The 27764-nt window shown below is 38.1% G+C and overlaps 1 protein-coding gene across 4 annotated transcripts in view; it reads left to right on the top strand.

Annotated features, from left to right (window-relative positions):
- The window catches only part of ZCCHC2 (zinc finger CCHC-type containing 2), a 48939-nt gene that overhangs the window by 4759 nt on the left and 16416 nt on the right, over window positions 1-27764 (top strand). For 2 of the 4 annotated variants that reach the window (XM_068396548.1, XM_068396547.1), the window contains exons 2-8: window positions 9347-9458; window positions 12843-12919; window positions 15419-15490; window positions 18783-18895; window positions 21447-21541; window positions 24913-24996; window positions 26740-26797. In XM_068396548.1, coding sequence (XP_068252649.1) covers window positions 9347-9458; window positions 12843-12919; window positions 15419-15490; window positions 18783-18895; window positions 21447-21541; window positions 24913-24996; window positions 26740-26797 — 611 coding nt within the window. The remainder of the gene's footprint in view (window positions 1-9346; window positions 9459-12842; window positions 12920-15418; window positions 15491-18782; window positions 18896-21446; window positions 21542-24912; window positions 24997-26739; window positions 26798-27764) is intronic. The other 2 variants (XM_068396551.1, XM_068396549.1) reach the window with 1 other exon arrangement.

Here is a 27764-nt window from a genome sequence, read left to right as displayed (position 1 = left end):
AAAGCTGTTTGCTTTTTCCCATGACTGGGATTATGTTTTCTGGATAGGATCTGTGCCTTCTGGTAACATCGCGCTCACGTGAAAGTTGCTTCTTGACAAAGGATTAATAGGAGACCAAAAAGAGCAGCAGTTCTATTTTAATGATCCTGTAAGAGCTTAACATTTCTTGGTGATACATTTTAACAAATTTAGCTGAAAATGGCTGATAAATTCAGAAATGGAAGAGATAGAACTGTTGGAGTGGGATGGGCAGAGGTAGGATTGCATTATAATTATATAAACTTTGTTTCTTTAAGAAGGTGTTCTGAAATACTTTTTTTTTTTTTTACTTCAGGTAGAAACACTTGATACTATTTGCAGATTTTTAAATGGTGTAGTTTATAATAACACCTTTTGGGGAAAAAAGTCATTGGTACATTAAGCTGTGCAGAATATGAACTTTGAATCTAAAGTTGAAGTGTAAGAATAAATCAGAAGCATTCACTTCTGTAGTCATAAAAGAAGCACTAATGTGCAAAGAGTCTGCTGATACCACTATATATATTGGTTTAAGCAACAGAACACATACCTTAATTCTTGTGTTGGTCATATTTGTTTACTAAGTGCATCAGCATTAAAGCTGTTTGACTTTATTGCCTATCTTGCTCCATCCCATCCAAGATCTGAGATCAGAATGCTGAAACACTGAAGGAGGTCCGAGTATGTGCTAACATAATAAATGTGGCTTACGTTAGACACTGGAACATTTAATCAGGCATACTTGACAGTAATAGAACTACGTTTCTGTTGAAATAGGCAATCTCTTGGAGATAATGGTTTGCTGAACAGTAGTGTAATTGGCTGGCTGGAGGATTCTTTACAGAAAAAGTCTCTGCTTACAAACAAAGGGACAGTTTCTATTTACAGGGTATTTTTCTTAGTAGGGTTCTATTTATAGGGTATTTTGTCTGCAAATTAGAAGAGTGCTTTTATGATTGATCTTCAGTGACTTGCAGCAGAACAAGGTAGTAGTACTTAATTTACTAAGAGCTCTGTCTGTGGGAACAAAAATACAGGCAATCCCATTTTGAACCTGCAGTGTACTCTTTTTAGTGTCATAGAGTTGAGTATAAGGAAAAGTGTGTCTTCAGAGTATGATTTAAGTAAGAGGCAGAAAGATGAAGTATGTCCTTTTACTCTTGGCAAAGATCTTTTAAATGGTGGTACGCTCCAGGAAGATACTAATGTTTTACAAGCTGTGCATACTGAGATAAAAAGTATTCCGGCTCCCTCAGTGAGCCCAACACCCTAGTCTCTGGACAGGAATTTCTCTGACTCCAAACAGGAGTTAGGATTTCCAGAAATGTTACTGGAAGTCTTCTGCAAAGGAAGTCATAACTAGATTAAAGACAATGCCTAAAATGAAAGACCTCTGTCTAAATGTGCATGCTAATGCTTTAGGAAGTTGTGGAGTAAAAACTCACTGCTCTCAGTTGTTTTAGTCGTTAGTTACGACAAGACAAGTTTGTAGCCTTGCCCAGTCCCTTTATACCAGAGTTAATCAGCATCTCGCTGTTTTCCATAACAGTTTCTTCTCCAACATATTAAGTGAGCACTGGGGGCATTGAAAATATACCCATGGCTTCCTAATGCTTGCACTTAGATTACAGTTGTTAAGCTGTAGTCCAGTTTCCAGTGTTGCCCAGTGTTGACTTATTTGTAGATAGCAGGATCTCACTGTGCTTGGAGTACCGAGGACCCTCAGCTCTGTCTAAAAAGCTGCAAAAAGGATGCAGGCAGCAACAGTAAGATGGCTGTATCTATGAAACCAGTGAAGTCCGTAGGATTCTGTCTACTTAAATCTCTGTCACCTCATTTACTTGCCAATATCAGTGTCTAGCCATAGCTGCTCAAGAAAACACTACAGTTGATTCTCCATTAACTATAATTATTACTAAATGTCTACTTTTCCTCCAAGACTTGGTGAATTTCTGTAGTATCCTAGTATCCTCCAACTCTAAGGATTCATACTTTCAGAGACCAAAGCTTGCAGAAGACAAACTCAGAGATCTGGCTGGAAACTGCATTCCTTCATGAGCTTCTTGCCTTTCCTCAACCTCTTAATCTTGTGCTTTTTGGGAGAAGAAAGTAAAAATACTTTTAATAGTGAAAGATTTAATGCCTTGGGAAGTGACTTAAGAGTAAGGTAAGAACGTGACAGAGAGATTTTCTGTTATTTGGAACTGCCATACATGACCATGGCAGACTATGCTGCTTAGACCTCTTGAGTTCAAGAATTGGACAAAATGACATATTACCCTCTGCCGGTAGTTAAAAGTAGTAATGAAGGCATCGTCTTCTCTCAGTACTAACTTATTTCAGTGTACCACTCCTAAGGGGCAAATGTCTTTTAAATCTTTCTGACACTCTAGGCCGTTGTGAGAATAATTTTTTTTGTATCAGTCTGAACTAATACATTCAAGTAATTTTCTTCTTAATCACTCAACAGACAATTGTATCAGTACTGAAGTTGTACAAAGTTGTTGGATGAGCAACAAACTGGCAATGCAGTAACATCTGAGCTGTTGTGCTGCTGCTTTAGCTTCAAGTTCTTTAGTTTGTCGTGGTCTAGCTAGGTTGGACTGAAATGGTGGTTTAAGTCCAGTTAAAAGCTCGGATGCAGGTGAGACTTAGAGGAAGAATGTGATGTGTTTCTAGCAAACACAAGGTGCGGTCTTCCCCCAGCACTGTGAATCATTGCTGTAGCTGACATGTCTGGTACTTCAAGTGTAATTGCCGCCTTGATAGCTGAAGTTGTTAATGCTGCGCGAGAGGTTGGTGTGCCTCTGTCTCAGAATTGTCGTGATCTCACGGTGCTACAAGTTGGTCGATATGTGATTGCTGAAGCTGTCATATGGTGTGCTTTTCTTCCCTGAATCAGATGCTATTTTTTCAAAAGGTTTCTGTCTTCTTCGCAGTGTTTTGTTGCTGCCTCTTACAGGTGAGCTCTTAAAATAGTTTCACTAAATAAATATGCTTTAAAGTACTCTTGGCAACTGTGTGTTCTCTCTATGCAGTCCAGCTCACTAGATACCAGTTAATACAGCAGTTGCATGTTACCCATTTGAACCATGTGTTCAGCCAGTCAGGCTTTTATTTCACATATGGGATTTTATGTCCGGTCACAGAACCACAAAATGGTTGGCTGGGACCTCTGGAGGTCATCTTGTCCACCCTCACCCTCCCCCCAAGCTTAAGCAGGGCCACCTACAGCTGGTTGCCCAGGACCACATCCAGATGGCTTTTGAGTATCTCCAAGGACGGAGACTCCACAACCTCTCCGGGCAACCTCTGCCAGTGCTTGGTCACCCTCACAGTGGAAAAGTGTTTCCTGATGTTCAGAGGGAATCTCTTGTGTTTCAGTTTGTGCCCACTGCCTCTGGTCCTGTCACTGGGCACCACAGAAAAGAGCCTGGCTCTGTCCTCTTTGCACCCTTTCTTCAGGTCTGTGTATGTATATACATCTTTATACGTATAGGTCCTTTTCTGCAGAGCTGCTTTCTAGCTGGTTAGGCTCCAGCTTGTGTGGTGCCTGTAGTTGTTCCTCCCCAAGTGCAGGACTTTGTGCTTCCCCTTGTTGAACTCCATCAGGTTCCTGTCAGCCCATTTCTCCAGCTGGTGATTCTACGCGGAATAAGCATTATTGTTGTGGAGGTTGATTCTGCATGTGAAAAGACAAGTTAACAAGGAAGCATTGAAATTGTTTGTTGGCTGTGGGCAAAAGAGAGATCATTTGGTAGATCTTTGTGGTCTTAGATCTTGAGGCCAGTTCTGTATGTAGTCTTGTAGGACAACTCTCTGCATCTCAAATCAATCGGACAGTGCCGTTGCATAGTTCAAAGCTTGCAAACTGAAGCATAACTTAGCAGCAGTGTCAGTTGGGCAGTTGTCTTCAGTCTTGATCTTGCATTTGGCTAGCAGCTTGTCTAAGACAGTAGTGCATTTTTTTGCATGGGAGACAATCTGTGCATCAACAGTTGTCAACATTAAACAGATTTTGAAGCATTGCTGCTCTGTATATTTGCATTTGTGAGTATTAAATGCGCGTGCTCTATTTCCATTTAAGATGGCATGAATGTTCTATCCCTATCTATATCCAAGCAACAGCAAGAATTAGGTGATAGGGTGCATGCAGTCTTGAGTAAGGCTTCCTCTTTGCTGCTGTTGTCATCAAGAGATGGTTCAGCAGCCCACAAGTAACCTGCAGTTTCAGCTGATTGTTGCTTCTTAAGAGGTGATGTTTAGCCTTTGTGCTAACATTGCTACATAGCTACGTAACTGTGTATCATAGTTGTGAAGCAATAAGGGTGGTAGCTGGTAAGGATTGTTTTATCATGCTTTGGCCTTGTAACTGGCACCACATCTATTAATGATTATTCGGACATCAGTCAAATTTCCCTGAAGTACAGCTGCTGTAGTTGATGACTTGTGATCATAAGTTAGACCTTGATTCTTTCAAGATGCCTTCTTGCATCTGGTTTTGTTTGCCAGTTCCCACTTGCACACGAATGAATGAGCTGTGCTGGTTTACATCTGCACAGCCTGCAAGGCTACGTAGTGCTGTCCCTAACTGCACATTTACTGAAGTCTTGCAGAAAAATAAGCTTTCATATTTGGGCAAGTAGAACTAATCAAGCTGTCCAGCTGCTGTAAGCAGGTTTCCCTTGTTAGTGCTCATCAGAGCTGAGGCATGAATAGTTTTTTTATGAAAGAGCAATGCAAACATCAGAAGACTTATGTGCATCAATCACTTGCTCATGATGGTTAGTAGGCTATCCAATAACAGATTTCATTACATATTGCCAAACCAATACCAGCATGACATTTTTGATCAGCCATCTATGTTAATAGAAGGCAGAGTTTGGACATCTGTCATGTGTAGACTGGCTGAGATTTGCTCAGCTCACATACGTTAGTTATACAGAGCAACATGCTTCCGAGCAGGGTGGCTCTCCACTTTAGACATTTGGTGCTTGTCTTTACAGTCCTGGGAAACATGTGAAGTGATAGGTGGGGTTTTTTTAATATCATACTTGCTTTCAACCATATGAGAAAAGATGTCTTGGGTATAAAACTCTGGTCTAGATTGTGAAAGCAGATGATTTTTAGAGTGCTTAGCTCATTTCACTTTCAAGGAGAAATGTAGTTAATCCTCTAGCCCGTCACAAAGATCTGTGCAATTATCAAATTAATTATCTGGCAACTGATTTGGGGCCACCCACATTTCTTGCTTCACTGTATTTTAATCATTAGCAGTAGCACTCTGAGCTGCAGTGAATCCTTGCATGTGAAAGCCTTGCTTATGCAAGAATTAACCTTACACTTGCATGTGTTGTGTGAATACATTGTATTCATTGACAGGAAACGACTAGCGCAATTAGCGCTGTGCAGCGTGACCATCGACAGGAACACCTCGGCAGCATACCCAGTTCTAAGGGACTTGCGGTTGTGGCGTGACTGGCACCAGGTAGCAACCCACGATGTCACTCTTAATATTCATTAGTCCTCCAGACTGCCTAGACTTTCCAGTCATTTGCATGCTAGAGTTGTCCGCTCTGATAGTGCCGCTTGTATTGTAGTTACTTGTGAGTGTTTGAGGTAGGACTGTCACAGTAGCTAACACCAAATGTAGAGAGTTGTAATGCAGCTTAAGGTAGGATCTGGAGCTGGCACAGAAACAACCCTCGCAGGCTGTAAGGTAAAGCTATGACTGCCCTGGGGGTAACCCTGCTGTCCACCTCCTGCGTTCCACTAGCATTGTGAAAGCTATAATTCACAGAACACATGCAGTACATATTACTGGTTTAACTTTTTAGGTGAAGAAATTTTCAAGTGAATAAACTATGAACTTTTTTACAGCTATGATGATTTATAAAATCATCAATATCAGGACTTGTTTAAATTGAGGTTTGAACTGTGTAATAATTTTGCTATTTAGAGGGAGCCTTCAGATGTGGATGTAGTTCGCCTGGTATAGAATGCTGCCATGGGTTAAAAGTAACCATTCTAGAATAATTCTCTGCAAAAATATTTGAACACTGTTACAAAGAGTATGTATATGCTAGGTGAGAAGTAGTTTTCTAGTACTGGGAGGTGTAGCAGCAATATTTAATGCTTCTTTGACATGAGTTAAGCAGAATACATCTTTGAAGTGAATCTTATTTCCACACCTCTCTTCTAAAAACTGCACACAATTTCTCTGACTTCTTAACTAGCTATTTTTTATTAGAATAGCCTGTAGTTTATTTTTCCATTAATCAAAACAAATAATCTGACTTTGAATGCAAAAGGAGGTCTGACTTTAAATTCAATTGTTTTTAGATCCATTTGTGAATTTTAAAAAACCGTAATTGATTAGGTGGAAGTCTCAGCTTGTTCCTTAAAATGAATGAAGCACTGCCTCAGCTCTTACGATCATGATTTCAGAGATGGAAGAAGACATCTTAGAAAAGTAAAACAAATCGAATAGTTTGAGAGCCTCTGTCAGAGTTAATCCAAATGTCTGTCCTCTTCTGTATGCAGTGTGGAAGAAAGATATCACAGCTGCTTTTGGCAAAGCATGTGGCTGTAGTTTAAGGTGTTATTCTACCAGAGAATTGACATTGAACTTCTGTAGAAATCTTGGTTCAGTTGTTTGATTTCATGTCAGGAAGACATTCACCCTCATACCAAAATATGTGCTAAACTTGTTAGCTTATGTGGTTTGGACACAGCCAGTTAATAATAGTAGTAGTGCTTTTTATGGACAGTCTTAAATGAATCATGGTTTTACCAGCATAACTTTAATGCTCAAATGCCAACAGTTTTGTGAATAATGCATGACTGGGAGTTAACACTTAAAAAATGAAGTACTTGGGTTTGGTTATGTCCACAGCTGTTATGAAATGTCTGACAAAACAGTATCAATGGGAGTCTTGAGGAGATCTGAAAGTGGCTCTCTCCAGAGCATGCTTGTTAATTTTTTTTTTTTTAAATTAAGCTAAACTAGCAAATTTGCTAAAGCTGTTAAAATGCAGTCTTGTTGATGCACAGCTATTTTCCTTTCTTATTCCAAGTCTGACATTGCACTCATGATTTATTAGATGTGTGAAGCATGAAATAACTCTTTTGGTCAGTTATGTTTGCTGGGATTGTTTACTGACTGGTGTGAGTTTATCTTGAGGAAACAAAGCATGCTCTGTATTTTAAGTCTAATTGCTTTGAAACCTGAAATTACTGACCCTGAGTGTAGAACACAAACAGTATGCTGATTTAGATGAAACGGCTAAAATGTTCAGTTCCTCAGACCATCTGTGGTGTGGTCTAAAGGCACATAGATGTTCACTTGCTAGTTTGTCTACTGCTGTTGATGTGACTGATGAAAGTCAGATTCACAGTGTGCCCACGGCAGGCTTGATGCCTGTATGCTCACTGGGTCCTGAATGAGTTGAATGTATTGTTAGGAGTTGCCATAGTTTGTACCCACGCTATAGATGATGTAAAGCTGGTTTTGTAAGATGAAGCCAGCTGTAGTTGGTACATCTGTCAAATCTGAAGAAGTTAATTGAAGAATTCACAAACTGCAAGGGGATTCCGACGTCTTTTGACACCTCTGTGCTTCCCCACTCTGGTCTGCCTGTTGTGACAGTCTTGGTGTCCTCTCTGCCAAACAAAGTGACTAGTCTTGGCTGATGGTTTGTCTCATCATGTTGCAGAAGTGCTTCAGGGAAAAAAAAAATCGGGTATAGTCTGGCACTTATTTCCAGAATCTTATGCTTCCTCTATTTAAAAATAGAGAGTACTGTCTGAGGATTTATATTTTTCCTCTACCTATATTTTATGAAGGTCTTTGAGTGGGGCAATGTTCTTCATCCTGAATGAGAGGAACAGGCTTTGAACTTTCAATATACATCTGCTCCAAATACTATCCATTTCTCCCAGGAATTTTACTTGTTTTATAGAGCTACTAATAAGATAGATATTTATTTACCTTCTAGTTTTCATGCTGCTAAATATTTGTGGTGCATTGAATGTCCTCTATTTAACTTGCTTCTTTTGAAAGCTTTGCCAAGAAACCTGCCCTCTGGTTTAGCTTAATAAAAAAAAGTATTTGGTTGATTTGTGGTGCTGAACAGAGAACCACCTTCTCTCCCCCTCTGCGCTGCTGCTGCTCCCATCAATGTGGTATTTGTATATTTATGGCATTTAGGTACTTGCTAAGCTCATGTGTTATGCTACTTGTTACATATAAATAGAGGTGCCTGTCTTAAAATAGTTTACCGGAAACTTGCTAGTAACTTCCAGTATTTCCTAGTTCTTTGTGGATGTATCTTTTTAAGGCAATATGTCATTTCCTTGAAACATGGAAATACACTGGTCAACTGGCAAAAACAGTTGCATCTAAAGTCATTGGATGCTTTAAAACATTTCTGAATTTTAGCTTGGTTGCTCAGTTTGTTTTTTTAACAAGACCTGGTCACTGAAGAACATGTGAATTGATACATTAATGTTTTATCTTAATTTGGGAAAAACTATGTAGGCTCTTGTTATCCTAGAGAAACCACTTGAAGTCCATGCTTATCTAATACTTTACCATTGTTAGCCTAGTTTGTTCTTTCTTCTCCTACCTATCTGTCCATGCTACCTGTCTCGTATGATTTTCTGTTCTGTCCCTCCTTATCCACTGTATTAAAACAATAGTAATTCTTGGCATATAATCTTGAAGTCTGCATGCAGATGTGGAGAGAGTTGAGCTTTCAGTCTGTCCTTTTCTCTATGGAAGAGAGGGTGTTGGTGGCAACTGGTTGTGTTCTGAATGTTAAATGGGTTTAGCTGTTAGGACCGTATGTCCTGATAGACTTTCCAGACAGTTATTCATTATTTCCAATGTAGAAGAGGTGGCAGGCTGAAGATATAGGGCATGAATATAATGGAGGAGAATATGTTTAGAGCGTAGTGAGTAGATGACTTCACAAGTTAGTAATTGAAAGAGTTCATACTAACAGTAAATGAACACTGAAGTTCTGAGCTGATGATCTTGAATTGTCCACTTTGAGACACCCTAAAGGCACATGATCTGTCCCCCACCCTGTTCTATTTTTAAAATAAGGTCAGTGAAACATGGGAGGTTATAGCTGACATTTAATAAATAAAACCAGTAAGAACTGAAATGGCTAATGATCACCTTTTTGCTGCTGTCAAGAACTTCAGGTTTTTCTCCTGTAGAATACCAAACAAGGACTTTTTTTTTGTAATTTCTGCTGGTTTGAGCAAGCTTTGATAATATACATTCTATTAAGACACTTGTTTTCTTTTCTTCTCAATTTAGAATGACTTTTCCCATAGTGACTGCATGTCAAGTAATGAGACCAGTTTGCTAGAACGAACCACAGCACCTCATGATGGACTACCAGTGGCTTCCCATAGACCTCAGCGAGAAGGTATGTTGTCTGAAGTTTCTTTTGAGGAACACTTTAAGGTTTTTTTTTGAATGCTAAACCCTGCCTGGAGTTGTAGAAATCTTGCATCTGTCTTGCTCTTCATCTGAATGAGAAACTGCAATGATTGGTAAGTGTAATAGCTTCTGTGCTGCCTACTTGGTCTTTATTATAACAAGTTGTCATTCTTGTTAGCTGCTAGCTACTAATGACTGCATACATGAAAATTGATTGCAAATGGGCTTCTTCCTGAGAAAAGAGGTGGGATTTGGGAGAAAATAAGAAATAATGCTATTGTATTGACAGTGTTTAAATTTTTTAAGCAAAACTAAACATGAAGATACTGTGAAACTGTGGATAGCTTTGGCCACTTGATTCAGTTGTATTTAGTCTTAAAAAACAAACAAAGAAAGAACAAACACATATTAGAAAGTTTTATAGAAGTGGTGGTTTGGGGAAGTGAGAGGCTTTCACTAGGAGTTAGTCGTCTTTTGGCTGTGTTGGGGAGAATGAGAACAAGGCTTCAGAGCGTAAACAGAACTCTTCTGTGCAATTGCCAGCACAGTTGCTTCTCTTTGAAGAAATGAGCATTATTGAAAACAGATTTATTCTTACCCATATTCTCCCACCAAGATTAGTGAATCACTTGTCTACACAAAATTAGTCTACACTATCCTGCAGATAGTGAAGAGCTGACAATCTGGTAAAACTGTTGCTATTCCTTTTGTCCTCCTAAATGTCCTTTTGTCTCTACTGTGGAGATTTAATTACACTTCGAAGGTAGGCAATTTGAAGGTTTTGATTCCTCGCAAAAAAAACACAGAGAAAGATTATGGCAGACAACAGACAACAAACCTGTTTCAAATCCTTTTACAGAGTTCAAAGTGTTCCTGTTCACAAATTAGAAACACAAAAGGGAGACTCTTTTTAGCAATGCTCTTGGATTAAGTAACAGAAGCACAGAAAAGTTGAATAATTGAATCTAGCAAAGAGCTTAAATATTTCTCAGCATTTGTATTATGATAGTTAGAAACTACAGTGAAGGATCAGAATTGTTTTGTGGTATTTGCTATACAGGTATGTGATAGAAAGAGAGTCCCCGCTACAGAAATCTCCTTACTGGGTTAGAAATAGCACTGATAATAAAACATGTTTTTTATTCTCAGCTGTGATGAATATGACTTTTAGAAATCTTGACTTACACTTATAATGAAAGCAGTGTCATGCTTGACTTAATCGTCCTGAATGCATGTGTTGTGTCCAAAATAGATGTAGAGATATAACATGCCCCTTTGGCTTGTATGTTTTGTATATTCAAACATTTATTCTCAGTCTATCCGTTTCGAATATTTAAAATGTGATTGTGGAAACAGAATTTTACAGCGGTCTATTGAAATTGTGGAGCTAAAGCTGTGCAGCAACAACACTGTAATTACCTGTTGTATCGCTTATTGCAATGAAGCATGCAACAGCAACAAAAAGTTAAGAAAGCTGAAGGTACTACATTGTACTACTACTATAAATTTCTTTGTACTTGAGGACAAATACATTTAGCATTGAGAACATTCAATAGTTTAAAATAAACACAATCTCATTAGAAAAGAAGCTTGTCTGTGAATGTTAATGGTGTTAGTTTCCATAATTATGTATGCTAAATATACGCATGGAGTGAAATGCAATTTAAACCACTATTCTCAGTTCCATCATGGGAATCAACTTACAAATATCAACTCAGCTGATGGTATCAATTTTAACATTGGCCATTAAGAAACTTTACTGCACCAAAACTTGTGTTATGCCATAGTCCTTTTTCTAACAGTGCTTTTAATCTATACTAGACAGGTAAAAATTAAGGTCACTAAGCATTTGGCTTTTCATGGTGCATTGATGTATGTTGTTGTCTGGCATCCTTAGCTCATCTCAGATTTCTTTGCTTTGTAATAATTAATCTTCATTACCTGATAAAAATGAACTGATCGTCTAGCGCTCTGACTCCCAGGTAGAGGGTTACAACTAGTGTGCACCAGCGCACTCAGTATTTGTCAGTCTTTCTACTAAAAGAATTGGAAGCTGTAATGCTCTCGCTAGGCTTATATGCTGGTTTATTATTCCTTTAAGGAAGTTGCCAATACTTAGCTCTCTTAGAAATGGCATGTTTGATGGGGATGATACTTTAATTGTAACTTGATTTAACAAAATTCAATGAATTTTCAAATTCATTAACAAAATTCAATGAATTAACAAAATTCATTAAAGAGGTTTAAGTTAGATAAAATGGTACTTAGCTAATCTCCAAGGGTAAGCTTTGTAACACACACTTGTAGGAGGTTGATTTTTTTTTATTTTTTTAATTGTTATGAGTAGTTCCTAATATATCCCACGTAAACATGCAATTAAAAATTGAAAGGAAGACGTTAGCTGGTAACACTACCCACCTCCCCCCAAAAAAGAAAAAGTTTCAAAAGCATTGAAAGGAAGCATTGATGGTGTAGGGCTGGTCAAACTGGTTTTTTAAATAAAGCTCTATACGTGTAAAGATGTGTTCATGCTTGTAAAGGAATAAAATTCTGTTGAATTCTTAGGCCAGCATAGCAGGAAAAGTGAAAAGCCCGTCTCGGCTACATGGGAGTTTTTATATAGAGTATTACCTGGATAATGTTACGTGCCCTCAAGAAAAACTACAGACCCTGAAAGCAAGGAGTGCTGCTTCTTACCAAGTCACAGCCAGAACTTGCCTATTGCTGAACGCAGTAGACTATGGGGAAGGAATGTTAAAGTAGCAAGTACTTTAAAGTATCTTTCTTCCTTTTCAGTTCAATTTAATGATACTCTTTACAGTACTATTGTAGTAGCCTCCTGCTTCTCCTCTTAATTTTCTGTTTGCTAACACTCATTTCTCTCTCCTTCAGACTTTCCCCAAGTGTTTCCTTCCACCTGAGTGCCTTTCAGCAATGTGGTTCTTCTGCCTTAGTTTGCTCTCATTACTACTAGGTGTTTCAGGAATGTGGATGTGGAAGGCACTGTCACTGGCTTTTATCAGCACTTGTTAACTGCTTGGAGTAAAGACTCAATTTGACTAACTTTTATCTTTTCACTTATAGTGGTTACATTGTTGTATTTGTGTGACTTTTGGTCTAAATAAGCTCTTGGGTAATGCACAGGTTCCCATGATCTGCAATGAAGGGATTGTGGTCAGGCCAGAGAAATACTTAGTAGAGAAAAGGTTCCACCTGCCCCATGCAGCTTTTTATAGTAAAATAGCATCTGAGAAAGAGTGGGGGTGTGTCAGTCAGTAAATAGCATACGGTGATTCTCAGAGTGGCTAGGTAAGTAGATACATTTTCAAACTGTAATTTCAGTGTGTACAATAAGGTGTTTTTCTTTCAGCTGTACACATTGAGAAGATAACCCTGAAAGGAGTACCAAGAAAAAGGGCTGACAAACATCTGGAGTACACATTCAAAGTAAGCAAATAACCTCCAGAATGTTAAAGTAATTGTCTTCATGATATCTATGTATTGTAGGTCTATACAGCTTGTTTCTAATACCTACTTAGAAGGAAATTTTGAATTACATTAGGGTCTTCAGAGATTCTTGGAATTATCGTATGATTCTCTTGGATTCTGTGTGCAAATCAGGTGTTTTATGTAATTGTTGGGCATAAGGTGGGAAGGTATAGCCGGGTATGTGACATCCAGGTATATGAAGCCAAGCACTTCAGGAAACTTGGCTTTTGCTAATTTGGGATAAGCATTACAAAGAATTCTAAAAGTAGTTGTTTGCTCAAGTGGCATAGGAGCACAGTTCTTGTGTCTGCAGCTATATATTACTTGGAGTCTTATGGTCATCTTAGATTTTTCATGAATGTTTACCATAAGAGGATGGCCTCTGTGGTTTTTGACAAAAATGGGAGTTGGTTTGTTTGTTTTGGGAGTGCATTTGTTTGTTAAGGTAAAAACAAACAAGCTAAAAAAATGCCAACAAACTTGAAGGCATACCTAGTATAGTCTTCGTGTGTTATAATAGCCAGAGGCAACATATAAAACAATTATGTGAGTGAATTTTAAACAAAACTGAAATGCTGCTTCTTACTACTTCAGAAAAGAAGCTTTTAGTATTGAGGTCTGGTTATTAAAGGCTGTAGTTGTTAAGTAATAGCTACTGAGACTGTTGGTGGTGATGTTCTAATTGAATCAAAGTAGTAATTTTCTTAGCGAGGACTGACTAACATATGAGTCATTTGGCCAATAGATGTGAGTCTGGTAATATACAACATTTGAACATGGAGTTAAATTTTACCTTTTTTTCCCGAACAAGAGAATGGTGTAGACCAAACATTGTAACTGGCCATTTGACATGGGTCATGGAAGCTCTTTGAAGAGGCAAACTAAAAAAATGCCATTGTGAGCTGAAAACTGATGTGTTGATCCCAAAGTTTGATATTGTATTCTCTAAATGGATGTGAATTACAGAGTTTTGGTTTTTCTGGTATTACTAGAAGCTTAAAATTAGAGTTACATTGACTTGTATACTATTTCTGTTTTTGAAGTAAAGTAGTGGCAACAGGTACCTTGTTATTGATCATGTCTGAAGGTGAAATTTGCCAGAAAATTCTGCACTCTTCTTTTGCTGAGGACAGTAATGTGGAATTTAGCTTTCAAAGTCTTAAAGGTTAACTTGCCCAAGTGTTTCAGCCTTGTCATAGATCTTTTGTCCAAATAATCTGTGAACTGAGTACTAGGTAAAATACAGTAGTAGCTAGGAGAGGTTTGTACAGAATACCCATATGGATTATTCATATTTGAAGTCACAAAACTGTTTCGAAAATTCAGCACATAGACAGATTTGACGTTGGTTTTGAATTTCTTTGTTAAAGGGGGAATGTGGAGATATTCTGGCAAGTATTTGAGTAAGCTTGAAACTCCTCCACCTCAGTTCTTTTAGGAAAGAGTTTCCTCTCCTCATCTGTGCAGGTATATACTGTGCTCCTCACTGCAGATCATTTTATGCTTGCCCAGACACTGCTTTTTTTAAGGTTATAACAGCAATTACAATCTTGGCTTCCCAACTGAGGGCACCAAGAGTAGTTGGCATTTCTGGGGACTAAATTGAAGGCAGTTGATGGTTGACATTATCCTGTCAACTCTTGGGAATAAATGAATGTTTGTAATTGCCATGTCCATTACACAGAATCTTCCCATGCGTGTAATGGGAATCTTAAGCCCAGAAGTGGGCTTAAAGCCAGGCAGCACTCATCTAACCAAGCTTACTTTTTTTTTTCTCAAAATATGCATGTGAAGGTGCTGTTTTACTACTTGCATGTTGTGTCAGAAGACTAAGCTACTGAAATTTTATACAAGCATATCCCAAAATGCTGTCTGATTCTTGAGTAACTTCTTTAGTAACTTGCAGTACTTTTTACGAATTGTACCCTACAACAACTTCTATGTGACCATGTAAGAATCCAGCCTAAGGCAGCTAAAATTATTTTATAGGTAACATAAACAAAGAGAGATTTTTTTTTTCGCTTTTTTGTTTTAACTGATGATAACGGCAGCGAGAGCCCAATCTAGTATGTCTGACCTACAGTCCTTTTCTCTGGTACCTGTTTTTTGCAGTTAATGATGTCTGTTTGATACAAGTCCTGTAATAACAGAGCCTTCTGCCTGGCTTCTTTCTCAGTCAGTAAGTCAGTAATCTTCAGGGACTCCATTGCATTCACCTCAATTTCTTCATACTTTCTTTAGCTACAAATAACATGAGGGTGATCTTAAAATGTACACTCAAAACTAGTGTAAGTCTTTGAAAAAGTACACCATTATCCTTGTTTTGCCTGGTATTTACTTATCTGCAAGTGTTAACTCTTATACCGAGATCGTCAGATTTATGGAAGTGTTAAGATCAGCTAACTGGTGTGATATTTGGAAAAAGAAACTCCTCATTTTCTTTTCCTTCTTTACTAGGTAAACTGGTCCGATCTTTCAGTAACATGTGTAACAAAAACACACCAGGAGCTTCAGGAATTCCTGCTAAAAGTATGTATTGAAATATAAAAAAAAGTGTTTACACATCAGGTTTATAACTTCAGAAGTAATCTAGGAGAGCTGTGATTTCTGGGATGTAATTAGAGAAACAAAAGCATGCTACTGGATTTTTGTACTTCACAATTGTATTAACCATTTAAATTATGTATACTGTGGTAGAGCTGCTTGACAGATGAAGATCAACAGAATGTTTGGGGAGTTTCCCAGGAGGAGATCGTTTGTCTCATCTGAAATTGCTTTTATAGTTTTAGTTCAACCACCATAAAACTATCAGATGAGTTTTTAATATTCCCCACAGAGTTAATGTATAGGTACAAGTACTGCTTGTTTGCTTGTTGGTATCCCTGTTAGATGACCTTAAAGAGTGTCGTTTGTTGTTTTTAATTAATGAGGCAGAACCATGAGCATAATAGGTCTTAATTTTACTGTTGTATTCTTCAGTAGAACAAAGGCAGGCATATTCACTGTTGCAAGGAGTTAAATTTGAGGAAAATCTATCAACTATTTCTGTGTGCGTATGTTTAAAAACTATAAAAGTTCTCCAAGTTGTTCACTCCCCCACCCCAAGCAGGGAATGCATTTGTGTGTGTAGGCCACATGTAGACCCCATGAGTGTGATGACCTCGAACTGTGTGTTTCATTGCTGGTGTCTAATATTTTGGGTTCTACCTATTCTGGGATATTCTGTATTTAAACTCCTCACTGTTCAGGGCACTAATGAAAGATCTGTTTTGGGCTTGTTTTGATGGCATCTACTGTCCTTAACTGCAGTGTTAATTGCAAGTGGAAAGCCAGTTACTGTACAAAGGTCATTGTCTTGTTCACTGTTTCAATTAGCAACATTATGTTTTCCAGCACTGTAGAAATGAAGCAGTGAGTATTCACTGCTGCTTTAATCTAGTTGGACTATCTAGTTCCATGAGTTCCCAGAGCTCGGTTCATGGGGATTTGAATTACGGATGGCATGTCTGATTGCAGATGGGCTGTCCCACAACATAGGGTACACGCATCTGCTCCTGAAGAGAACCTTAAAAGCAGGACTGTCATATGGGATCCTGTGCAGCTCTGGGATGAATGTTCAGCTGCATGCCTCCTGTTTGCCTACCTGTAAAATAAACACAAACACCAGTTTCTGAAATAGACCCTCTAGTACCTACTTGCTGCTGCGGGGGGAGGAGTAGCCAGGCAAACAGACAGGATCCAAAATGTTGCAGAGCTGTGCAGTTTGACTGATGGCAGCTCTTTGAATGTGGAGTGTTCCATGTGCTGGCTTGACTGCTCCAGAAAAGTCTAGATATATAGAAGATGGCAGGACAAGAGGACAACTACAGGCTGCTATGAGCTTGCCGAGGTGTTCTGTGGAGAATGTGCACAGCTGAAAAATATATTTGGGTTGTGTTGGTTTGACAGCCATAAGTAGAGAAGAAAGAGAGAACTGTTAAATAAAGCAGGATAAAACTTAGATCTTGCTTTAAAAAGCACTGCAGAAGTATGAATGCTGTCCAGTTCACACGTGCTTTAATTTTGGCTTTTTGCTATTCTTTTTTCCAGTCTACATAGCATTGTTAAGTAGTATGCTCAGTTTCCTAGGGACAGAAAAGAATGGTCAAGATACTTGATAGGAAATGCCAAGGTTGTGGGCGATAGGAGTAAGGTAACTGTAAAAATTGTTTCGGAATAGAAGCATTGGTGGGAAAAACTATGGTAATAAATGGGATAACTTGGATGATTTATATTTAAAGAGCACCTTCTCTTAGGTGATAAGTGTAAAAAGTTCTTTGCATGTAGGAAATTATGCACATATATGGAAGGACTAATAAGCTTGTAGGTAACAAGGCTGTCTCATTACCTGAAGTTAAGATAAGTTAAGCACCTAATCTTGTGTTTGTATAACTGAATCTTTAACTACAGAAGGAACTGAATTTCTTTTAATGGAAGTTCTAAAGAAAAAAACAGTTGTGGCTGTTTTCGGAGGCAAATTTAAATACAAAACACCAGGACAGGAGGTTTGCTCGTCGCCATGCTTCCGCAGTAGCTTTTTGGTACCTTTTGGTTAATACTAATTCTTCAGTCAGAGTTCCTCAGCAGAGCATATTAAAGCTGAAGGGGTCAGTTAGAACAGCTGCTTTCAGCACTTCTTTCTGGTTTTCTTTCTAATGCACTTCAGGTGCAATAGCACTGTACTAATCTGATACTAACAGCACCTGTCTGTCTGGATTCCAGAAGTTCCTTTTGTGTATGTTACCAAGCAATTATCTACACTAGACATAGCGTCTCTCTATTAGTAGCACTTCATTCAGTAACAGAACTAAGTGTTTTGCTGTTGCACCACTAGCAGGATGTAATATCCAGCTGGCACTCTGGATTGTGCATATTCCAGATATGCAAGAGGAAGATGCTGCTCTAGTGTATATTACTTAGTGCTGTTGATCATAACTGATGGCAGATGTTAACCAGATTAGCAATAGCTTTTAACTTTAGGAAAAAGGATTTTCGCTATGGCAGTTTACTTTCAATTGCCCCAAAATTAAAAGACTTTTTAGAACATAAATTAACAAATGTGATCAGCTTTAATATACTTAAGTACATTATTTTGGAAGTTGTAAATGTGAAAAATCTTTGTTCTAGGGAATAGTTTTCATTTAAAACAGACATGCCCTTTAGTAATAAGAATTTTGCCTTCTGAACCTAGGACATCAGACCTCACTTTGTAATACTGGCATTGGAAACAGTTGTAATGAATTTTCATAAGAAATTTCAGTGTTAATAGCAGCTGGAGAAGGACTTGCTGTTGGTTAATCTCAATATTGCCCACTGAAGTGTAGTGTATTATGTAACTGAAGCAGTCTCCTTTCTACTCCTGTTTCTTTAAAATAATTTAATCTAGCTAAGCGATGGTAGTGAGTACAGTGCATTCAGTCCTCCCTGGTAATTTTTTAATGTTATTTTCAGACCTGCTTTCTGTATGTGAAAGATTTAAAGAAATTAAATCAAAAAAAAGGCTGGAAAAGAACGTAGTATTGGTAAATTTCTGAATATAGTTGTTTCAAACAGAACTTTAGACAATCTTACACTTGGATTTGATGTGAGGCTTTACAGCAAAGTGTTTCTCTAGCAAAACTAAATTATGATGATTTGATGTACCTTTAGTCTGTAAATTACCTTACTCAAACTGGAACAATAGAGTTTCTTGTTGATACCAAAAGATATCAAGACTGATGGTGAACAAATGTAGTCTTTCAAATGTCAACTACTCACTTTTTAACATTAACCTTTTTCTCAGCTCCCAAAGGAACTGTCTTCTGAAGCATTTGACAAGACTATTTTAAGAGCACTAAATCAGGGTTTTCAGAAGAGGGAAGAACGAAGGCATGCTGATCTTGAGCCCATAATCAGGTAAATATTTTAGGAAATAACATGAAATGCATCACCTGAAAAGTGATTGAAGTCAAAGTAGATGACTTTTAGGGACAGTGGAAATTCTGCTGCCTAAACACAATTTGTGAAGAAAATGGGAAGGCCGTGATGAAATAGATACTCTTGACTCTCTTTTGTTTAAATTGAGACTCTTATTAAACTTTAATGGATTACTTGTTTAGAAGTAATCATACAATTATGAAAATATTTGTTGTGAGCAGTATTATATAGCAACGATTGACGCTTTTATGAGGATCTTACCTTCATTATACAGGGGTATATTTAGAAATAGTAGAAACAGTAACTCAGAGCACATATGTTCTGATTTTGTGATAGGATAGAGTGAAAGATGGAAGAGAATTTGGAAAGAATAAACAGTAATAGTGAAGCATTGTTATGGTTTAACCCCAGCTGGCAGCTAAGCCCCACACAGCTGCTCGCTCAGTTCCCCCCCAGCAGGATGGGGTAGAGAATTGGGAGGGTAAAAATGAGAAAACTCATGGGTTGAGATAAAGACAGTTTAACAGGTAAAGTAAAAGCTGTGTGCACAAGCAAAGCGAAACGAGGAATTCATTCACTACGTCCCATCGGCAGGCAGGTGTTCAGCCATCTCCAGGAGAGCAGGGCTTCATCATGTGTAACGGTTACTTGGGAAGACAAATGCCATCACTCCAAGTGTCCCCCCTCTTTCTTCTTCCTCCAGCTTTATATGCTGAGCATGACGTCATATGGTATTGGAACATCCCTTTGGTCAGTTGGGGTCAGCTGTCCCGGCTGTGTTCCCCCCCCTCCAGCTTCTTGTGCACCCCCAGCCTACTCGCTGGTGAGGTGGTGTGAGAAGCAGAAAAGGCCTTGGCTCTGTGTAAGCACTGCTCAGCAATAACAAAAACATCTCTGCGTTATCAACGCTGTTTCCAGCACAAATCCAAAACATAGCTCCATACTAGCTACTATGAAGAAAATTAACTCTATCCCAGCCAAAACCAGCACAAGCATGTATATAAAATTAAATGTAGCTCACACATTTGTAAGAAAATGGCCCATACCTCAAAACCTGCTGTTTAGTGATGAGACTGCTTGCTGGAATGTGGGACGTCTTGATCAAATCCTGTAACTCGGAACAGCAGTATGAATTTGGGCGTGCCTCCCTGTTCTTTTTATTTGCTACGGATATCTTGTTAACGTTTGTTCTTCTCTGTCAGAGTTGTTCAGCCTTGGTCAGAACAACTTAAATTATTCATCAGGTTAGGCAGTGTCTCTTGAGTTAGGGTACTTGTTGAAGAATCAGGCACTGCTTTTCAAGCTCCTACTCAGAATGTACTGTGGGTCCAAGCATATCAGACCTTTGGGTTTTGTCTTAATAGCTTAGCTAAAGAATATAGGGAGCTGCTGCGTGCCTCAACCTTCCCCCTCCCAGTTTTCTTTTATTTTGATCTGTGATATTATTTGTCTGTCTGTATTGTCTTGATTGTCAAGCCAAAAACTAAATCTGTGCGAACAATTTTGGCTAATAGACGTTCTGGTTTTACATGAACAAACTTGTTAAATAGAGGCTGACTGAAGACAACGTATCTGTAATACAGAAAGGTTGTGAAGCCTCACTGCACAGTAATTACAAACCCAAGAGATTCAGTTTGAGGATAACCTTTGGACATATCCAACCATGTTATAGTATGGAACTATAATTGCAATTTGCAAGTTATGTTGTGACTATACTGAAATGCTATGGGAATAATCTCGTGCTAAGAGTATTACTGTATACAAATCTTGTTTTCTTACAGTGTCAGTTTAGCATAAATATATACTTATTTGGGGGTCTTAAGTATGTGCCTAATGGCCAAAAATTGCTCTCCCTCACCCCTCCTCCAAAAAAAATAGAACTGGGCAGTGCTTCCTGGCAAGCAATAACTGAAAACTTGGTGTGGGATGGAAAAACCATTCATTCTTGGCCTGTTTTCTTGTCTAAAGCTGATAGAATTTGTCACTGACCTCTTGGGAACAGTCTCAGACCAGTGCGGAGCAATATTAAGAATCCCACCCTTTGCTATTGGGCATAATTATGAGACTCAAATACTGATATTATAGGTGAATTCAACTTTGTATTTAACCAAGTAAGTGTATTTAAGGAAGAAATGCATTGTTTGGAGAAATTAAATGTGTTCTCAGTTAAAAAAAAAAGTTAAAATATAAGGTCCAGTGCTTTTTGACTCAGTCCAAACTCCTCTTTGATAAAATGTTACGGGTCGCTGAAATGTTTGAGTTGGGCTGGCTCAAAAGCACAAACCTTTTAAATTAAAAAAAAAAGTAATCATACCAATTTCTTTTACTGGCTGTACTCTGACCTTACACTAGCACTAAACAACATAGCTCAAAAGTAGCATTTAACAATATTTATGCTGAACGTGGAATTTGAAGTGTTTAGACTTCTTAAGAACTGCCTACTTTGTTCTTAAATGGTACTGTAGTAAATTTTTGTATTCTTTCTATGGAATATTACTTACAGTTTAACAAACTCTCACTTAAATTTCAGGCAGCTATTTTCAAATACATCGCAAGCTTTTCTGCAGAATCAGAGAGTATACAACTTCTTCCAATCAATTTCATCAGAATCTTTGCACACTCACAGTAAGAAATATCCTAATACTGTTTTATATGACAAGAAGTCTATAAAAAACTGTTCTTCCTGTTGTGCCTAATTACATTTTTATAATTATATATTCATGTTACATTGTATTCCACTGGTTATGTTTGAACTCCCTGCCAATGAATAGTCGCTTCAGCAGATACTCATGCCTTTGACAGTGGGAACATGCTATGTAGCATCAGCTTGTGTTCTCTTCTTTCTTTCTTCTCCTCTGTACCATCATGCTGTTAAAGTAGATAATTATGAATTGAGTATGTGTGCAGCAGTTTGGGACTTTTTCCTTTTAAGAAATCTTAAATGTTGGAAGAAAAAAACTTGAGCTGACCCTAAAAATCACATCTGTTCTTTTATTTCGTTTCTTTTATAGATGAAGTGTTTGTCTTGATATTTAAACTAAGATTTGTATTGTGTACATAGTACATAAATGATGGAGTGGCCTTAATTTCAGAACATACAGAATCTTGCCAGAGTATTTGCATTGCAGAGATTTCCTTGGTGGGCCTCTTACCTACTTGTGTATCACAAATTGTTTGTGTGACCTAAACTTAGCTTCTCTGTATGGATGCCTTAGGATGTGATCTTTGTTTCTGCTGAATCTTTTCTTCTTTCGGTGCATGTTATACGCCATGACAGTTAAGGTACTGACTGTGAGGCCACTGCCTCAGAAGTTTCAGAAGATCTTAGTAAGGAATTGAATAAGTTGGAGTTTTCCAACAGACTGCTCATATGTGCTTGGAAGAAAATAGAGGAATGATGACTGACTTTAATTTGAAACGCTGTGTGTGATCTGTGACAAATGTATTCTTTCCATGATGAGATAAGAGGCATTGTGATTAGAGTAGAAGCTGTAGGTAGTTTTGTGACCTTTTTTTTTTTTTTTAGTAACACTTAGGACCTTCTTACATGGCAGTTTCATGAAAATGTTAAGCTGATGAGGTCCAGGATGGTTGTGAAACTGGCTGGAATTTACTGCTGTGAAAATTCTGGCAACTCTGTTGCACTGAAAGGCTGCATGGGGAGGAAAGAGTTTCCGAAGTCCAGAAAGATTCATGTTAGTGGTAGGCACACCGCACAGGGTATGCATGTTTTAGTCTGTAGGCTGCTACATCTAGGTGGGAAAGACTTGCAAATGCATTGCTGTACGTGATTATAATTGGATATGGTCTGAAAATGAACCCGTGCCGGGCTCCATCATGATAGACTTGACTGGGTTAGTGCAGGGCAGAAATGATCTGCAGGGTAGGTAGATCAGAAGGGTAAAATGGACAAATGTCAATTCTGCAGGAAGTATTATAATAAGCAGATAATTTTTATAATAATAAATAATTTGGTACATGAGACTTTGTCAGATCTAGAATGCATGACAGGTAGGATGAGGAACTTAATTGTTTAGCAGAGAGGAGGAAAAACTCCAATGGAAGATGACTTAAGTCTTCAAATACCAAAGAGTAGTAATGTAAAGAGGATGATCTGTTCTCTCTGTTGGATAAGATAGAAAGCCCTGGGCTTAACTTGTTATGGGGAAGATGAGGACCAGGGGGAGGCAAGACTCTGGTGATTACCAGGCAAGTCCAAAGCAGTGAGGCAGGTCTGAGGTCAAAACAGAAAAACAAGCCAGTAGGTCAGGGTTAAGAACAGGATTAGCGAGGTACGTGGCCACGCACAAGCATGGCTGCAGTGTACCCGAGCTGCTCAAATGCAGCTCCCAAGCCAAAGGATGGAGGCCCTGGATGAGGCCTCTGCCAGTTCTTTTCCCAGCAGTCTCACTTAAAATTGCAAAACTGCACTGTATCAGATTGGATCTTGAGCACAGGCAGGTGAAGCCCTTGAGAGGGCAGGGGAAGAGGTTGCAAAGCACATTGGTATGGTTCAGGGCCCTGACATTGAGTTAGACATTAAGAACAATTTTGGTGAAGACAAATAGTGCGATAAATTTAAGCATAGTTGGTTTTCTTTTGAGAAGGGGGACTGGATGACTTGTCTGGGGTAGCTCAAGTTACATTTCCTATGGTGCAGGCTAATAGAAGCTGTAGTAAGACAAAAGTACTTGCCTTGCTTATTTCCAAAATCACCACAATTAAGTGACTCATGAGGGTTTTTATTGGTGGCCTCTGTGTTTTTCTAGGTTTCCTGTTGGAATCCTGCTAATACTGGCAACTGCAAGTTAGCCCATGGTGGTTTTTTTGGATGTGGTGACAGTGTTGGAGGAGGGGGAGGAAACATATATTTAAGAAAAATCTGATCATAGTTCTCAAATCGGATGTGCAGAATTAATTGACAGACAATGCGTTTGTGGCTTAAATTGGTCTTCAGTCACTATTTAGAGTTGGGGATAAAAATATCTCTTCACAGAAATAGAAAAATATTCACTCTTTCTGAAGGATATGGTTTTAGTAAAGCCTATGTGGAAATAAATTCTATATTCAGTGGAGGCTCTTTATACCTTAACTAAAAGTTGGGATCTCACACTGCATAACATGTTCAGTAAGTGTAATTATGCCGCCATGGTTCCATTAAGGAGGAAATCAATTTGCTCCCTTCTGGTTCATAACATCAGTTATTTTAAACACTTTTTCAGGTTGGGGTAGACTTTATTAGAGCATGATCTATGAGGACTTAGTATCTTCAATGCAGACAATATTCAGAAGGATCTTCCTAGCGACGTTTCAAGCTCCTAAGCGACAGCTTTCAGATGCTTTTACCTGCACTAACTTGGAACTTTTTAGAGGGAAACAGTAGACTCCTAGAGTTAGGTTCATTACTAAACTAAGTCCTTTTTTAGAGCGTGGCAGTGGTATTTTTGCAACAAAACTGTTAATATTATTGCCACTTCTTTTTTCTATCCTGTTTGGCATAAAAAGGCAAAAATTGTTTGTGAAGAGTGTGTTAAGGGCACTAGAAGACTTTAGCCCAAATTAGGTCTCTTGGCAGGTGAACAATTTGACAATGGAGGAGTGTAACTTGTTGCAGAAGAATTCTAGTAACTATCATTGGTCTCCTCCCATTTCCTGCTGTAACACGAAAGGATTATAAAAAGAATCTAATATAAAAAAAAAAGTGCAGGATAATCAGAATATTTCTAATACTATAATCACAATCCCGACCTTTTGAAATTGCACCATAGCTTTAAAATTGTTTCGCACACTCTTTTCTTCAAAATAAAAGTATCTCCATAGAGCCGTTACTCTTGGAGATGGCCTGCTTTGGTGGAGACAGTGTTCAAATTCTTGCCACACGCAAACCAGTAAGTTCAGTCTTCCATTTCCCTAGCTTCCAGTTTAGTGCAAGCATTCAGGAACTGTCTAGTTGTTCAATATCTATAAAGTTACTACGTGAACTTTATTCTCTGCAGGTAACTTTCAACCCTCTTTGAAGACGGTTAAGGCACCAGAACACTTCAAGGAGGACAGTTCAGAAGCTTCAAGTCAGGAGGAAGGTAGTTGTGTACTCAAAGGTGGTTCTTCTCTGAGAAATTTTACCACAGTTCTGGAAATCATACAGTTGACTGATTTCTTCACTGGTACAAAACTGAGAGATCTGAATGAAATCTGCTATGTAAATGAAGGATTTTTGTATACTTTCAGCAGTTTCCTTAGGAGATTGCTATATAATCCAAGGAGTGGGGGTGTTCATAGAGAGCTTGGAGGCAGAAGTTCACAGCTGTGTTGAGCAAACAGGAAGCTATACTTTACAATTTTCTTGAGCCAAGATTGTTTGTAGCTTTTCATGTCTTTACCTATTCTTCAGTTACCAGGGTTCGAAGTTGAGTCCAGCATTTCAAGAGTTGCAGACTTTTGCATTAAATATGCCAAATTTGTCTAGCTTTTAGTTTTACACAGAAAGGATGTTCACGTTTTCCTTTTCTTATTCTTAACCTGTGCTGCTTTTATACTCTGGACTGTTAATAAGAACGGTTTGGGACTGTAGCGAGTATCGATTACGGTCTGAAAGCTGGTGTTTTCCAAATACCTCAAAAACAGTTCACATGTGGAAGCAGCAGCCAAGTGGCTGGTCAGTAGTTTCATTCTGAAAGGAATGGCAAGCCAGTTTTCCATTGTTTTCAGTAGTGAAGAAGTATAAGCTTCTGCTAGGTGGAAAGGATGAGAAATGGGACTGATAGGTGAATATGGACCACTGAACACTTACACTAGCTTTCGCAGAATGACACCACTCTTATCCTGTTGCACATTAATAACTCATAGGAAGCTTGTGGTTGATCTTACGTGCAATCAGTAATCCACATATGCAGTTCAGACAGCTTTTTCTTATTTAAAAAAATCATTACCATATTCTTCTTTAGAGTTTAGAACACACCAAGTAAATTTACAATATATTTGGAAATTGCTCAAACAGTGTTTTATATGCTGTCCTTGAAAAAAATAAATCTGTTCACCTGATGAAACTACAAATGCATTTCAGAACACCTTTTGTGCCATTTTAGTGAAGTGCTACTAGAAGTTTAAAAATTGAGGGTTTTTTTCCGTTTTTTTTTCCAAATCATAATTTGGCCTTATGTGTAGCATTGAGAGGAGTTCAGGCAAAATGTTAGCTACCAAGAGGGCTAAGATCATCAACAGCTGGAATAAAGAAAAGGGTAGACCATATCTCTAAAGTTCTTATTTCTTGTTTGAGGCAGTATCTCTTTTTATGGCAAATGTAATTTGTAAAGCTCCAATTGCATGGTGAATTTTGAGGTTCAGAATGCAATACCTGTGTGTAAGACTTGTCTTCATCACTATTCAGAATGTGTGAGATGAATTTTAGCAGTTCAGAGAAAATTATACAATTCTGTACTTTTCTGACTGAATCCTTTCTTCTCTCTTCATCCTTTCATACTGGCTGATATTCAGTCACACATTTAGTCGTTATGATTAAATATAGAGGTGAGCAAACATAAATGGTTATTATAGTTCCTATTTTTCTGTTTCATTCTTCTGTGAAGTGGAAGGTAAAGAGTCCTGCTTATACTGTCTGTACAAACTGATCTGTCCTCTGTGCAAAAACTGTTAATTTCAGCACTGTAAATTAAGCCTAGCCTATTTAATGGAGGTGTCTTCTGAAAGCAGGTGTTTTCCAGCTAAGTGTCTGGTAGTGATGGAAAGATGAATTTGTTGGATTGATCTAAAAGAGGAAATAGAAATTGCTATTGAAATTATGCTTTTTTAATTTTTTTTTCCAGATGTAATGCAACACACAGCAGTTCACAAGAAACACAATGGAAAGAGTCCTGTTGCCAAGTAGGTACTAGGATGTAATGTGACCATGCTACATTTCTAAACTTCATTTGTTAGTGCTTTGAGAGTATGTGTTTCCTTCTAGATTAAAGCTTGTTTGTGGGGTTTTCTTTGGTTGGGGTGGGGTGTTCTTGTTTTATTTTTTGTTGGGTTGGGGGTGGGGGGCTTTATTAACTTAATCTGTATTAGAAAAATATTTCAAAAGGTCCTATTTCTAAATCTGAAAGTCTAGGTCATCTGGAACTCTCTTCCCAAATTTTGTGAATCTGCACTACTTAAGTTGATGTTTTGATTTGTGTTTATATGCCGAGTAACATAAATTTGTATTGCATGTATTTTTCCCATGTGCGCACACACACGTGCGTATACTGAAACTTTCCAGTGCTGTTGATTTTAACCTTTTCTTCAGTAGCTTCAAAGATGACCTTAATAGGAGAAGGTAGTGCATTCTTTCCCTTGCTTAGTCGCAAAAGCATGTATACATTGCTGGTTTATGTCCATTTTAAGTGGAAGCACTTCTTGACCGTATTAAAGTAGTTTATATATGCTTTCAGATATATGACCATATGTAATCATATGGTATATGACCATATGTAATCAGACATATGTAATGTGAATTCACCCATTAATGTATCTTGACCAGAAACTTTGGATATGTTTGCACATAGTTGTGCAATACTTCAACTATATTACGAGAAAAAAATGGATGTAAAATTTATTGTAGTTTACAGTGTTGTTCTGTGTTGTTATATCTGTAAAATGTATGTATTTTGTGGGGGGGAGGAATTACCTGGAATTACAATAATTAGAAAATAAACATAGCACAAAACAATGGTGGTTGAGGTGCACAGATCTTTACCAGACAAGATTCTTGTGAAATTACCACCAATTAGGCAACTTAGTGTTTTTTTTTCCTGTTTTGTTTTTTAACCCTCCTACTTACTCTCAACTTACATTTCTTCAAGAATAG

The sequence above is a fragment of the Nyctibius grandis genome, chromosome 3 (assembly GCF_013368605.1).
Source record: "Nyctibius grandis isolate bNycGra1 chromosome 3, bNycGra1.pri, whole genome shotgun sequence".
NCBI lineage: Eukaryota > Metazoa > Chordata > Aves > Nyctibiiformes > Nyctibiidae > Nyctibius > Nyctibius grandis.
The sequence above is the reverse complement of the archived record's forward strand: the minus strand, read 5'-3'. Positions and strand labels throughout refer to the sequence as shown.